This window comes from Venturia canescens, chromosome 2 (genome assembly GCF_019457755.1).
Source record: "Venturia canescens isolate UGA chromosome 2, ASM1945775v1, whole genome shotgun sequence".
Taxonomy (NCBI): domain Eukaryota; kingdom Metazoa; phylum Arthropoda; class Insecta; order Hymenoptera; family Ichneumonidae; genus Venturia; species Venturia canescens.
The window spans coordinates 31932815-31949238 of NC_057422.1; the positions used below are offsets into that span (position 1 = coordinate 31932815).

The 16424-nt window shown below is 35.8% G+C and overlaps 1 protein-coding gene across 2 annotated transcripts in view; it reads left to right on the plus strand.

The window, feature by feature from the left end:
• The window catches only part of LOC122406467 (SET and MYND domain-containing protein 4-like), a 1392500-nt gene that overhangs the window by 947183 nt on the left and 428893 nt on the right, over positions 1–16424 (plus strand). For both annotated transcript variants that reach the window (XM_043411934.1, XM_043411935.1), the window contains exon 8: positions 2161–2362. In XM_043411934.1, coding sequence (XP_043267869.1) covers positions 2161–2362 — 202 coding nt within the window. The remainder of the gene's footprint in view (positions 1–2160; positions 2363–16424) is intronic.

Below are 16424 nucleotides of genomic sequence, written 5' to 3' on the forward strand. Positions count from 1 at the left end.
AGTCAGACTACGTCAGTACTACCAATGATGTTTTCTTTTGGAGTCCGAAAATACTGCGGTAGTGACGAACCGCAGAGACCTAATCCTTGTGAGCTCGTACCTATGGGCATAAAGGCATTGCATGCCCCGCTTTTTAAAAAAAGTTGAAAAATAAAATGAAAATAAAAAACACACACACATGCACCTCCACGTATGCACGCATATGCAGACGCACACGCAAACGCACTTGCACTTGGTACGTTAAAGATCTCTTCGCGGTGCATCCTGGATACCTCTAAAAATAGTTGAAAATGATGCTCTCACTTAAAAAATATCAACTTTATCAAAAAATTTTTCCAACAAAAGTTGTTGGTTTTGCGCTGAAAAATTTTTTGGTGATGAAAAAAAGTTATGTTTCCATTCGAAAAAAACATGTTGGACATTCTAACGCCGCCATTTTGAATTTTGGATCTACAAACCAATTTTTATCAAACGTCCCCCTTCAACCTCTAAAAGTTTTGTTCCACACAATATTTGATCCGAGCAATATTTTCCGAGAAAAGTCAGGTGTAAGATTAAAATGGGACACCCTGTATATTCATAAACTGTATTCCGCTGGAACGGTTTAGCAAGTGTCCTGACCAATCACAACTCATTATTTCTGTAGCCGGGATCCCGGGACCCGAGCTTCCATCGAAATGGGTTATAGCTGGCATCAAGAGGCCTTTGATGGTGTTCTGTACAGACACAGTAAATCCATAGATGTGTTAGTAACTTTTGCATAATCTTGAGCCCGTGCAAAGTTTTTTCTCCGCAATTACACCACCGATCGTATTGATTTTGGGCGCAATCGAAAAAGAATTTCTTAATTAGCTGAAAGTTCAATTTTCAAATTGCGACATAACTCCTGAGCTTCGCAATTCAAGAAAAGGACATGTCAATTTTACCCCCACCACCGAAATTTACTTTATTCAGAGATAATATAAGTCTCGGCGAGAGCCTCGGGCCAGCAGACGACAGGGCTGTCGATGTACTTGTCCCGAGACTCTACCGAGTCTCTTGATAATGTCAAAATTTGGAGTTACTCATAAATCACTTGTCCTCCGATTGATATCATAATTTTTAGTGCTCTACGTAACTCAAGTGGTAATTTTTTTCAATTTATTAGAAATACTTGGCCTCAAATTGATATCATTAATTTTATTGCTGTGAGTAACTTAGATGGAATTTTTTTTCAAATTGATTTAGTTGTTAGAATAAGGTAAGAAAAATGGGGCATCGTTTTTCAAAATTTTTCAAGCGCGATATTTCGGTTTTTTATTCCTCATGTTTTATTTGAATTTTTTTCACTTTACAAAATAATTACAGATTTGTATTTTTATAATGTAATGTTTTTTTCAAAATTTGTGAAATTTTTTTCGAATTGTTCTGTACTTTTTTTATAAAACAATTTTTTTGACAATTTTTTATAAAAATTTTTTTTAAAGTTTGTTTAATGGATGGAATTATCAGCAAACGAGGGACCATCAATGTACTTGTCCCAACCTTTTTTTTCCTAGGGGAATTTTATGGTTTTTCAAATGAATCTATGTTTAAAAACAATTCACGATAGGAAAGGATGACACAATTGACCGATCGATCACCACGAATTTATCCAGCACACGATACACACATCCTGAACTTCGCATTGTCAAAATAACATAACCCTTTTTCATAATATCTCGGTTATCTATATAGCGACGAGGTGGAGATGCTGGCATGTCAGTTCACAACACCGCCGCGTAGTTAGCCCCAAGGACATGAGGCGTTTAATGGTATTATATACAAACACGTCAAATTTCTAAATGTGTTAGTAACTTTTGCATAATCTGTGCAAAGTTTTTTCTCAGCAATTACGCTGCTGATCGTGTTGGTTTCGGGCTCATTCGAAAGGGATTTTGAAAATAAGTTTCCAAACTACTTTTCGCTTAACAAGACATCTCTTGAGCTCCGCAATTTTAGAAAATGACATGCCAGTTTTATCCCCACCACCGCGAATCGTTTTATTCAGAGAAAAGATAGTCTCGGCGAGAGCCTCAGGCCAGCAGACGACAGAGCTGTCAATGTACTATCCCCAGACTCTACCGAGTCTCTTGATAACGAAAGGGAATAATAAATATTGGGAATGGTTATTTATTTAAGGGACAACGAATGAAGAGGAAATGGAAATTGGTGCTCTGTTGCTGAGAAACCTGCAGCTCTTACAGTTCAACGCACACGAGATTTACGAAACACGATTAGCACCAAACCATCGTTATAGAGGCAACAAAACTATCTATATTGGTGTTGCTGTTTACCCAAGTGTTGCCCGTTTCAACCACGAATGTTATCCAGCAGTCGCAAGGTAAATTATGAATCGGCCAATATCTATAAAAATTTAAAGAAAAACTATGTGATGTGGTGACGGTTCCGATATTTAATGCAGTTCATATTTCAAAGACATTTACTAAGTTCTATATAGGACATCCTAAACATTACTGGAACCGGTCATTTACGACAAATTATAGTATTCAGAAAACAGCAATTAAATAAGAAAACAATCGCCACTACCAGATTGCATCAAAAGCAACCAATTCAAAACGATGATTTTTCATCGCTAAACTAAACGCAAGATTTATGCGAGAAATCATCGAATTAGGAATCATCGATTGTTTTGAAAAAGTAATGTTAGGCTTTGATACGCATTACGATCGTTAAAGCGGTCCAAATTTGAAGTGGAACTTCTTTACTGACACGTAGAGAGTGGACAAGGAAACTCTGGTATCCCCCCTCACCCCCGATTTTCTTGAAACTGCTATGTGTGAAAGGGCATTCGAAAAAAAGGCACACGTATCAAGAGACTCGGTAGAGTCTCGGGACAAGTACATTGACAGCCCTGTCGTCTGCTGGCCCGAGCTCGCCGAGAATATCTTTTCTCTGAATACAACGATTCGCGGTGGTGGGGGTAAAATTGGCATGTCATTTTGTTGAATTCTAAAACTCTTTTGTCATCTAAGGCTTTGAAAATTGAACTGCAGACTACATAATAAATTCTATTTCGATTGCACCCAAAATCAGCTATATCGGTGGTGTAATTACTGAGAAAAAACTTTGCACGCGCTAAAGAGTATACAAAAGTTATCAACATATTCAAGAATTTATTTGTCACACAGAGGACACAGAACAAGGATTGCAAAAAAATTATGTCACAAATGAACGTAGAGTCAAGTGTCTATACGAGGAGAAATTTCCCAAAACCGATATCTTATATATCAACAAACACCCACACTGTTTTCACAAAACTCACGTAGTTTATTTTATAGTCGTATTAGAACATCTAATCGAATTCTCACATTTTGCACTATTTCCCCAAAATTTTATTATTTAATTCGCTATCGCTACTCGTTCGCTCATACCATCGAAAACTGACAGATGGTTGTATACGATACATATAGATATATTACCAATACGCGTTCAGGGAGCTAAGCGTGAACGGTCAGCTGGAGTGAGCCGAGATCGGTGAGCCAATCAGAATGAGTCGAGGCAACAACTCTACTACCACTAACTACGTCGAACGCGTATACATACACATCGAATCGGCGATGTGTTAGTCATTTTTGCATAATCTTGAGCCCGTGCAAAGTTTTTTGTCAGCAATTACGCCACCGATCATGCTGATTTTGGGCGCAATCGAAAAAGAATTTCTTAATTAGCTAAAATTTCAATTTTCAAGTGGCGACATTACTCCTGAGCATCGTAATTCAAGAAGATGACATGTCAATTTTACCCTCCCTACCGAAATTTATTTTATTCAGAGATAAAATAGTCTCGACGAGAGCCTCGGGCCAGCAGACGACAGAGCTGTCAATGTACTTGTCCCGAGACTCTACCGAGTCTTTTGATTCATATGCACTTCGTTAGATTGACGCGAAAATTATTTTTATTTTCCCGCACGCACTTCATAACATCATAAGCCCAAACGTCAACATGACGTGAAACTTCGGCTGGTGACTTTCGAGTACTTTCGAGCTCTCGAGCTCCTTAGCTTTCCGCCAAACTTCTTGGCTCTTTTTCTTGAATGTCATTGGCCCAAAAATTCTCTCACCCTTCATTGGTTGCAACAAACTTTCTCTCACCAGAGATTGGTGATCATGGGGGCCAAGGGGCTTATGTGTGTAACGGTTGGAGTACGCGTATACAGATACGTCAAATCCTGAATGTGTTAGTAACGTGTGCATAATCTTAAGCCCGTGCAAAGTTTTTTCTCAGAAATTACGACACCGAGCATGCTAATTTTGGGTTCATTCGACAGAGAACTTCTTAATTAGCTAATAGTTCAATTTTCAAAGCCGTACAGTATTCATGAGCTTCGCAATTAAAGAAAATCACATGCCAATTTTATCCCCACCACCGCGAATCGTTTGATTAAGAGAAAGTATAGTCTCGGCGAGAGCCTCAGGCCAGCAGACGACAGGACGGTCAATGTACTTGTCCCGAGATTCTACCGAGTCTTTTGATTATCTTGATGAAATCAATGATATGAAGAAATATAAATACACGTCACACATTTTGTCTAGAGATTGAATAGATATTGGTACGGATACACTATCAAGAGACTCGGTAGAGTCTCGGGACAAGTACATTGACAGCCCTGTCGTCTGCTGGCCCGAGACTCTCGCCGAGACTATACTTTCTCTGAATAAAACGATTCGCTGTGGTGGGGGTAAAATTGGCATGTGATTTTATTGAATTACGAAGCTCAGGAGCCATTTAGCAACTTGAAAATTGAAGTTTAAGCCAATTGAGTAATTCTCTTTCGATTCCACCCTAAATCAGCATGATCGGTGTTGTAATTGCTGAGAAAAAACTTTGCACGGGCTCAAGATTATGCAAAAGTTACCAACACATTCAAGAATTTATGCGTCTGTATTTATAATCACCATCAAAGGCACTTTGATGCTCTCGAGTTTCTGATTCGTTGGATCTGACGACATCCATTTTTAGACGTTGTGATTGGTTGTTGAAATTAGTTGTTGATGATTGGAAATCTGACGTCAACTTCAGAACGTAGCACACGGCGCAGCACAGCTGGTAACAGCAGTCATAAATTCGACCGATATACATATATATATGTACAAACCATGTGTCAGTTTTTGATCGTATGAACAGAGTTTCGACATTGCGAAGTGCGTGCGGGATCAATAAAAAAATAATTTTCGTCATCTAAAGAAGTGCATATTACTATTTATTTTGTTATTTGTGATATATTAAACCGGTATCAAAGCGGCCGCGTAAATGTAGTCGGTGATGTGTGTGTGAAAAAGAATATAAAAAATGCGCGATGCATGTATGTCAACGAAACTTTTCAAGATTTCATTATTTCGTTCGATTGGAAATAAGTGTTAACTGAAATAATGCTTCAATTAAACCAGAGTACGAGAAATATTGTCCAGTGCGAATAAATTGTCAGTGGCGTGGTTATATATCATGTGTACATAGGTTATATATACGAATAAATAGAACAAAAATACACGCAACTGTTAGAATGATATTAGAAACTTTAATTGAATAAATATTTTCTAATTTATTTCTTGTGTCGTCATTATTTTTAAACATCCCCATATTTTGCTTGATATTCAGTTTGGCTCTGCCCTCTCCGATCCTTGTTTTCACCCGCTCAGTTTGCAGCGGATCGATTCATATTATTAATTCGTTCCCTAATATGTGTTCTATGATTTTCTACTCCTTCATGATGATTGTGGTAACATGATTCGAGAGGTTTCTAACCATGATCTTGAATTGCACATTTTGTAAATCAGATTTTCAAAAAAAAATCTGGTCTTGGTATAGTGTGTAGTTATTCTTTTCCTATTAGGTCTGTCGAGTGATAAATTTGGAAACTTTTCGAGAAAGCCTTTGGATGCTTTTTTTGCTAATGATATGAAAAGTCGTATCTTAGGAATGCGGTATGCAAACACAAATTTTGATAACAAAACTTATAGAATGACATGTATGTTGAGTATTTCCACTTTGCAAACTACAAATATGGGATTATTATAAAAAAAATTCATTCCGATAAGTCTACTGTTGCTCAGTTTTGGATGCGATCAAATATGATGCCTACCAACATCCCCAGAAACTTACAGAATTGCTGAATGCAATGTGCGCTATGTCATTTTAATGTAACATCATGACTTTTGACAACTTTTCATTATAATGCTGTAGATTCGGATCATTAAAATACTGCAAAAATCTGTAAACTATACAATTTAAATACTGTGCCATTCATTTTACATTTTGACTCTAACTGTAACATCTATATGAAGAAAAAAATTGATTATAAAAGTCTTCAGTTGCTCATTTATGGATAGATTTGAAATTGCTGTCTTCGAAGCTCATTGCGCAGATACATTAAACCGCAGCAGATACCGGCGAACTCTGAAATTTCTGTGGATAAATATATATGCGACGGATCACCCCTTATCTTTGATTATGGTAATATGTAATGGAACTTGGTTCGGCAAGTTTTTAAGTGTTCCTTTTCAAATAGTATTGAAGTTTGTATGACTGATATACAGCAAATACTTCCAAACTTTGATATTTCTGTGTTGCAGCATGTGTGCCAATCATTCAAATCATTTCCTCCAACCGTATCATGTAATCTAGAAAATTCATCACAAAAGTCTTCCGCATTTCTAGATACTTCAATTTTCCTTTTTCTACTCCATTGTGAGTTTTCGAATTTTTAAATTAATTTCTGAATTGTCCTGAAATGGTTTTTCTCCAAAACCAATGCAGGCACCTTAAACGTCTTTGAATTCTGTTGCTTTGTTGAATTAAGTTCGCTTAGTTTTTTTTGCTGTTTTGAGTTCTGGCATAATACATGGTAGAAGTTTACGGGTACTTTTTTTCAGCAACTATCAAACTGTGGATAATTGAACCTCAGCGGCCGCTTGCAAACTTTGGAAATATATTTGATTGAGGGCACGTTTTGGATGAAATGAAATCTCTAGATTCAGAATGCAAAAGCGACATTTAAAGTGGGCAAATCTGTTGGATTTTTCGTGTCTTGAATGTGATCTATCTTTCATTTGAATTTTGAATAAAAGGGATAAATAAAATCTGTTCTATTAAGGAAATCTTTACATCAGTTCTTTCTTGGTATGAAGACTTGGAAAAAATCGCCAAAGGCCAAGGACAGACAGGTGACGAAATATTTTCAGTACAATTTTGACTAAAAATAGATCTTTTGTCGCGGAAACCAACGTTATAAGCCGAAAATCATATTACAGCCCACGAGACGCATTTCTTCACTCTCTTGGGTTCCTATTACACAAAACATATTAGAAGATAAGGGGGAAAATCACCAACGTGGAAGAAGAAACCAGTGCCGAAATATTTCCAGTACAATTTTGACGAAAAATAGGTCCTTTTTCGTGGAAACCAACGTTATAAGCCGAAAATCATATCTCGGCCCCCAACCCGCTTTCTACCATTCTCTTGGGTTCCCAATAAGCATAGCAAATTAGAGTAGAAGAAAAAAAATAGCCCAACTCCATGGACAGACCTGTGACGTAATGTTTTCTGTACAATGTTGACGAGAAATTTGTTGTTTTTCGTGGAAACCAACGTTATAGGCCGAAAATCATATCTCGGCCCGCAACACACTTTTCCCCATGCTCTTGGGTTCCAAATAGACGAAACATATTAGAGTACAAGGAAAAAAATCGCCAAAGTCCAAAGACAGACCTGTGACGAAATATTTCCAGTACAATTTTAACGAAAAATAGATCTTATTTCGTGGAAACCAACGTTATAAGCCGAAAATCATATTATGGCCCACAACACGCATTTCTCCATGCTCTTGGATTCCCAATAGACAAAACATATTAGAAGACAAGGAGAAAAATCACCAAAGTCGAAGACCAAACCAGTGCCGAAATATTTTCAGTACAATTTTGAAGAAAAATTGGTCTTTTACGTGGAAACAAACATTATAAACCGAAATTCATTTTGCGGGCCTCATCCCGGATTCCTCCATGCTGTTTAGTTCCTAATAGGCATAACATATTAGAGTATAAGGAAAAAAATCGCCAAAGTTCAAGAGCAGACTTGTGACGAAATATTTTCACTACAATTTTTACGAAAAATTGGTCTTTTATGGTGGAAACCAACTTTATAAAGCCGAACATCATACCTAGGGAAAATAAGATTGGTTAAAGTACATTGATGGTCCCTTATTTGCTGATAATTTCATGCAAAAGATTATCCCATAAAAAATGTTCGTATGAGAATGGAATCTATAAAAATGTACTAAGCAAATAATTCGTAGAAATTTATACTAAAATCCTATAACCGTCATAACATAAATGAGGAACATTTGAGAAAAAAGGCGTGATATCAAACCATAAACTTCCCCTAGGGAAAAAAAGGTTGGGACAAGTACATTGATGGTCTCTTGTTTCTGGATGACAGAAAAAAGATTTAGAACCAGGAAAAAAATTCTATAAAAATAATAAACGAAAAATTGAAAAGTTCAAAAAAATTCAACAAAAATAAAAAACAATCGAAAAAATTCTGTAAAGAAAAATAAAAAATTTTCAAAAAAAAATCATAAATATTGAACAAATTGAAAAATGTACTATCCAAGTTACATGCAGTATAAAAATGTATGATATCAATTGGAGGCCAAGTTTTTATTGATAATTTGGAACATTTATCGAAAAAATTGGAAACTGTAATGAAATTCATGATAATTATTTTCACGAAAAAACTTAATGAAAAAAAAGACATAACGGAAGTTACGTGCAGTACTAAAATGTATTATATCAATTCGAGGTCAAGTATTTATCAGTTATTCGAAATATAATCTCCGGCGACAAATGAGCGTTGAGAATCCTTGTCGGGCTCACAACGTTTTATCAAAATTACTAAAAAATTAATGGAAATAAAATCATTAAAAATTCACATGAAAGTCATTCGTTACTTCATCAAGGTATACACTTTAAAGAATCGATTCCCCTCCGACTTTCAGGATCCCCTGGTATTATTCACAACATTCAACTTCGATTGGATCGGTACAAATTATGTTCAAATACGTCTTAAACGTACTTGTCCGGCCCATCACTTTTTATTCAAATTGCTCATTCGAAAACAAATCAGGGCTCTTCTATAATGACAAATATATTAAAATGGATAAAAATAAAAATAATATCTCCTAGTAATTTGAACTTGATTGTTCGCAAGTTCGTATAGCAATATCCACTTCTCAATTTCTTCAGTGAACACATACCATTCGGTAAGAACCAATGAAAATGAGAAATAATCAGGCGCATTACTAGAAATTTTCGAACCTACTCAGCCATGCAATGTTTTTTTTTCTATAGTCACGTACACATTTTGATAAATATCACTAGTCGAGTACGACACGTGGATTCCTGGAATTTGTAGAAAAATGATTTTGTTGTGAATTATGACTCCATATAATATAAATAGATTAATCAACTTCATCTTTCATTTTCGTTTCATTTTGACAAGAGCAATTCGAAGGAAAATTATTTTCTCGGGAATTACTGTTCCTTAATATTAACACATGCATTAACTTCGTTTTTGATTTGTTTTCGAATGAGCAATTTGAATAAAAAGTGATGGGCCGGACAAGTACGTTTAAGACGTATTTGAACATAATTTGTACCGATCCAATCGAAGTTGAATGTTGTGAATAATACCAGGGGATCCTGAAAGTCGGAGGGGAATCGATTCTTTAAAGTGTATACCTTGATGAAGTAACGAATGACTTTCATGTGAATTTTTAATGATTTTATTTCCATTAATTTTTTAGTAATTTTGATAAAACGTTGTTAGCCCGACAAGGATTCTCAACGCTCATTTGTCGCCGGAGATTATATTTCGAATAACTGATAAATACTTGACCTCGAATTGATATAATACATTTTAGTACTGCACGTAACTTCCGTTATGTCTTTTTTTTCATTAAGTTTTTTCGTGAAAATAATTATCATGAATTTCATTACAGTTTCCAATTTTTTCGATAAATGTTCCAAATTATCAATAAAAACTTGGCCTCCAATTGATATCATACATTTTTATACTGCATGTAACTTGGATAGTACATTTTTCAATTTGTTCAATATTTATGATTTTTTTTTGAAAATTTTTTATTTTTCTTTACAGAATTTTTTCGATTGTTTTTTATTTTTGTTGAATTTTTCTGAACTTTTCAATTTTTCGTTTATTATTTTTATAGAATTTTTTTCCTGGTTCTAAATCTTTTTTCTGTCATCCAGAAACAAGAGACCATCAATGTACTTGTCCCAACCTTTTTTTCCCTAGGGGAAGTTTATGGTTTAAGCTTAGGAGGTACGAAAAAGGGCCTGGTAGACACAGCCAAACTAAATGAAAAAACATATGAGAACAATACATTGGATTGGACAGTCTTACTTGATCAAAGTTTTCCAAAATTTATTTGAATTCATTTACATACAAGCACGCATATTTTTTCTTTAATGTAATTTAACAACATAAAATTTCTGTTTGACAAGAACGTTTGAGAGGATATAATGAACGAACGTTTTTTCTCATTATTATTATTATTATCATACAACACTAATTAGTCACATCTTTAATAATATCGATTCCTTCCACTTTTCAATAACCATTTTCTATTTTTTACACTCCGCACGCAACAGCACTCTGGGGATCATAACCTCAAACGTCAACACGACGTGAAATCTCGCAAATGTGCTATCTTCGTATATATTACGATAACTACCCAAAACAACTGTAATTTTTGAGAAATGTCTGTTATTTTTCTTTTATTCACTCAGTTATTAACTGTACTTTTTGTTACAATCACAGATAGTTGTACACTGACACTCGCCTTTCCATCGAAATTATTTCTGCTGTTAGGCCCGCGACACACTGTCAATAATATTACACAGTAATATTACACAATAAGTTTGTATGGTATGTAGTGCGCCATAAATTTAAGACAGCTCAAACTTCTGTTCAATGATTGCTCAATATTTCAATACTACATCTATACGTTCAATAATATTGTGCAATGACCTATATTGCGCCATATTATTGAACGTGTGTAGCAGGCCTTATCGTGCTACGTCTTTTTTAAATGTCTGCTGTGCTGCCGTGTTACGTTCTGAAATTGTCGTCAGATTTCCAATCATCAACAATCAATTTCAACTACCAATCATAACATCTGTAAATGGATGACGTCAGATCCAACGAATCATAAACTCGAGAGCATCAAAGTGCCTTTGATGGTGTTGTAAATACAGACACATAAATTCTTTAATGTGTGTGTAACTTTTGCATAATCTTGAGCTCGTGCAAAGTTTTTTCCCAGCAATTACGCCACAGATATAGCTTGTTTTGGGTGCAATCGAAATAGAATTTATTAATTAGTCTCTAGTTCGTTTTTCAAAGCCTTAGATGAATCAAGAGTTTCGTAATTCAATAAAATGACATGCCAATTTTACCCCACCTCTACGAATCGTTTTGTTCAGAGAAAAGATAGTCTCGGCGAGCTCGGGCCAGCGACAGGGCTGTCAATGTACTTGTCCCGAGACTCTACCGAGTTTATTGATTTATGTTTTGATGGCTATAGGATTTTAGTTAGAATTTCTATGAATTATTTACGATTTTTTGCTTATAACGTTCGTTTCCACGAAAAAAGACCTATTTTTTGTCAAAATTGTACTGGAAATATTTCGTTGCAGGTCTGTCCGTGAACTTTGGCGGTTTTTTTCCTTGTACTCCAATATATTACATTTATTAGGAATCCAAGAGCATGGAGAAATTCGTGTTGCTGGCCGAGATATGATTTTCAGCTTGTAACTTTGGTTTCCACTAAAAATGACCCATTTTTCGTCAAAATTGTACTGGAAATATTTCAGTACAAGTTTGTTCTTGGACTTTGGTGATTTTTTTTCTTGTACTTTAATATGTTTTATCAATTAGGAACCCAAGAGCACAGTCGAAAGCGTGTTGGAGGCCGAGATATGATTTTCGGCTTATAACGTTGTGCTGTGTCCGTTTATCGCATCCTTAAAATAAAGAGTATATAAATTAAGCGTTCTCAGCATACATGCATCGACGGCGAAATATCGAACGAACGTTCCCGAACGAGCGCATCGACCCTCGATTTCATCACCGAAACTTCGAGAAAGAATAAATTATAAAAATAATTATAAAAAAAATGATTCCGCAAAAAACATTATCCCATAAAAAACTATAATAAAAATTATTCCACAAAAAAAATTATAAACCTTTCGGAAAAATATTTCAACACAACAACTGAAATATAGAAAAATTGAAATGAAACGTGAGAAAAGCTTAAATATTCCACTTAAAAACATGGTAAATGTTACGTAAAAAATTCTCACTTGAAAACATTTCAAACACTGATCCCACATTCTTCTTATCTTATTCTAATGAAGAAACAACTAAATGAATTGAAAAAGTTCCTATTTAAATTACGTACAGGACTAAAATTTATGATATCTATTCGAGGAGAAGTATTTCATAATTTAGAATACTAACTTCTATAGGACACATGAGGAACTTGAGAAAAATTTCGTGAATCAAAAACTTTACCATCTAAATTATGTGCAGTTGTAAAATGTATGATATTGTCACGTCCGGAGGGGCGTGAAGGAAAGGTTCGGGAGTTTGAGCGTCGAGCGGCAAACGCTATGTCCCATAGACTTTTCCATTCAGCATGTATACGCAGAGCGTTATTATATAGATATACTCGTTTGATTATTGTGGGCGCACGCTGAGAGACCTCGAGAAGTCTTGCTTTTGTCTAGTTGCGATTGAGGAAAGGTATTAAAAGTCGTGGACAAAGAGATCTAGGATTCTTTATACACTCTTTAATGAAAATAGATTTTTAGTAAAATACAGTAGTAGAACATGATAGAGGGATCTAGGATTCTCTACATGTTCGTGATACAACGTAAGGTGATAGTAAAGTACAATTGTAGAATATGATAGAGGGATCTAGGATTCTTTATATATTCTGGATATTGCGTAAGTTACAATAAGTGATACTATTTGGTATGATACGTGGTACGTTACTGGAGAGGTGTCTTCAACTCGTCGATGCGCGGTCGTTATTGGATTTCGTGATCGATCGTAAATATTCGAAGTCAAAGTCAAGATGATTGGAAAATATTTAAAGTCTCGTATCGGAGTAAAATACCTTAACACCTCCGTTGCTGGAGTTGACTCGCTCTCTTCTACAGAAGACCTGGAGTTCGTCCAGAGGTTAAGTATAAGACGGCTAACCGAATGACAACCGAACTACTGCGAACAGTATAAACGCGACTCTAGGTACGGAACGGAATCTAGGACGTACGGAACGGTACGTACCGCAAATCTTAGCCTTTTTATAGGGCTAGATTTGGGTCAATTAGGTGGGGTTTGTTATCGTTACCTTGGGCATGGTCACAAGTGTTCAGAGTTCTATTTTTTTGGTTCTTATAAGGAGAAAATATCTGTGTATTCAATTGGTGAATCCCCGAAATTTAGGGCAGTAGTGCTCAGATGGGAGTTTCGTAAAACCCAGAACACTTGCGTCAGGCACGTGTCGTTGGTAATGATATGTCTATGCGTTATATTCGGTGTCTTGCGCTATTAGGTGATATTAGGTGATATGCGCACTTAAAAGGAAAGGTACTTTAGTGTTCCCCTCCGATTTTGATAATTTTTTTATATGTTATAGTCCATCGAAAAATAAGAGCATTGGGCATGTTTTGCATCTGGTAGACTGTTTTATATAGAAGCACTCAACCGATCGAAACAAAACCAATTGCAAAATGTTCTGCATGTCAAATAACCTATATGACATGTTCAACTTTTTATGCACCCTTACTGCAAAGGGGTGAACCACCCCCGAATATCCAGATTTTTGTCGTATAAAAAAACTTACGATTCGATTCTAATAAAACAAACGCCATTTTGCAAAGCAAAAAAAAATAAAATTGACGTTTTTTTGGGTTTTCCTCAAATCAAAAAAATTAAGGTAGTAAAACACCCTTAAAATGTCAAATTTTATTTCGAGCACTGTCCCCTTCCAATTTCAGTATTCTTTTTATAGAATGTAGCTTGTCAAAAAATAAGAGACACGTATTTTTTTTATCGGCCGAAAGTTATTTTTAAGGGGTGAAATCAACCCCCAAAGTTGGGCATGTTTTGCATCTGTTAGAGTGTTTCATATGGAAGCACTCAACCGATCGTAACCTAACCAATTGCAAAATGTTTTATACGTCAAATAACCTATATTACATGTTCAATTTCTTATGCACCCCTATTACATGGGGATGATTCACCCCCTGACATTCATAATTTTTATATATAAAGAAAAAAATTTCATTCGATTTCAAGGGAACAAACAACATTTCAAAGAGCGAAAAGAGTTCACGTTGACGTGTCTTTGAATTTTTCCAAGAGAAAAAAATCAAGGAGATAAAGCACCCCTAAAACCTCAAATTTCATTCTGCGCACCGAAATGATTAAATTCAATTCAATTGGTCTCATTATCATTACGGATCGACTTACATTCTAAATAATATGTTATTTCCATATACATCGGCTGTTTAAATTATATGAAAAATTGAGTACTCCTACATCTTCCATGGTCGTGACTTTCACAATTTTTTATTTTCGTATATACATGGGCTGTATACAAACATATCAAGAGACGCGGTAGCGGCTCGACGCCAAGTATTAAAAGGAAAAACTGCAGCGCAAAAGAAAAGCGAGCGCGAGCCCTACCGCTACTCTTATATACGCAAATATGCCGGTTTTATGACGTCACAGAATTTTCAAATGGCTTTCACAAATAAACCATTTCATAAAAGTACTTGAAAATTTAGACGATTTTTTTTCGATTTTTCTCTTTCCATTGGTCTTTGTTGCAAGTAAATCCGTCCAGTCGATCCTGAGATATGTAACGTTAGTGATTTAAAATCCATCATTCCGGGATTTTTATTTTCTTAGAGACAGAGGGGCATAAGTTAAGCATGTTTACATTTGGACTTACGTCCTTTGCACGATTTCTTACGTTTTGTCACACTCTACGTCACGCACTACGCTGAACGCGGTTATCCCCTCTTCTGCGCAGTGCCGAGTGAAACAGAATGATTCGCGCATGACGTCACGCGGCTACTCTCGCTTGCGCGTTGCCGAGCGAGAGAGCGAGAACAACGATAGCTGGTCACCATTAGTGCGCGAGCGACAGAGACAGCGATACCTTTGACGTGCGCACAGCGGGCGAAATCAGCGCCTAGTCTACGCATACTCTCGCTTGCGCGTCATCGAGCGAGATCGAGCGAGAGCACGTGGATAGTGTCACAGTGTTTGTAATTAAAAAAAAACGTCATTCATCGTATTACGTTCAATCAAGAACGATGGTTGTGAAGCCATAATTGCGAGTGTGCTTGTGCTCCGTGATTCTCATCAATCGTTCAAAATTAACATCAACGATCTTCACATTTTTGAGGTTATGGTGCGGCGTGATGTGAAAAATCATTTTTCTCTTTCGGTATTTTTGCGCGAAGCTAAACGACAAATTGACGAATTTTGAGATTTCGAGAGAAGTTTTTGGTGAACATGTTGTTCATGAATTGGTTCCGGGTGGCAGTAAAATTCCAGTCACACAAAGCAACAAGTAAAATAATTCACTGATTTCAGAATGCAATTTATTAATTTGTATGTCGATCACATGCTTAATAAATCTGTAAAGTCGCATTTTCTAGCATTTCACGAGGGCTTCCACAAAGTATGTGGTGGCTGCGTTCTCGAGTTATTTCACAGTCACGAATTGATGGTGGTGGTGGTTGGCAATGAGAATCATGATTGGAATGAATTGGAAAAAATCACCACCTACAAGAATGGTTATTCGAAAGATGATCCAACATAGTGCTTTTTTGGCATCTTCCATGAACTTTCGCTCGAAGAGAAAAAAAATTCTTAACGGGTAGCGATAGATAGCGATAGAATATACCTAACCTATACAAGGCATGACAGCGATCAAGGTGAGAGTTTCCGGATAGTTTTTCACCATCGAAAATGGTACTGAAATGTACTAAAATTATTTTGAATGTCTAAGCGAACACTTCTTACATTGAAACTCTTGTTTACTTGATTTTTCATGTTCTTACCAATTTTCAATCACATTTCTGGTAATAAATCATCAAAAAATTTAATTAATTCAATCACAATTCGTTTTTGGAGTATTAAATTCAACATATATATTATATGAATACTGTTGTTTCAGATAACGATTCAGTCGATGACAGACGAGCGTTTCTTGCCAGTTGCTCATACATGTTTTAACCTTGCTCATACATGTTTTATTGGATTTGTCCCGCTATAAGATTCGTGAA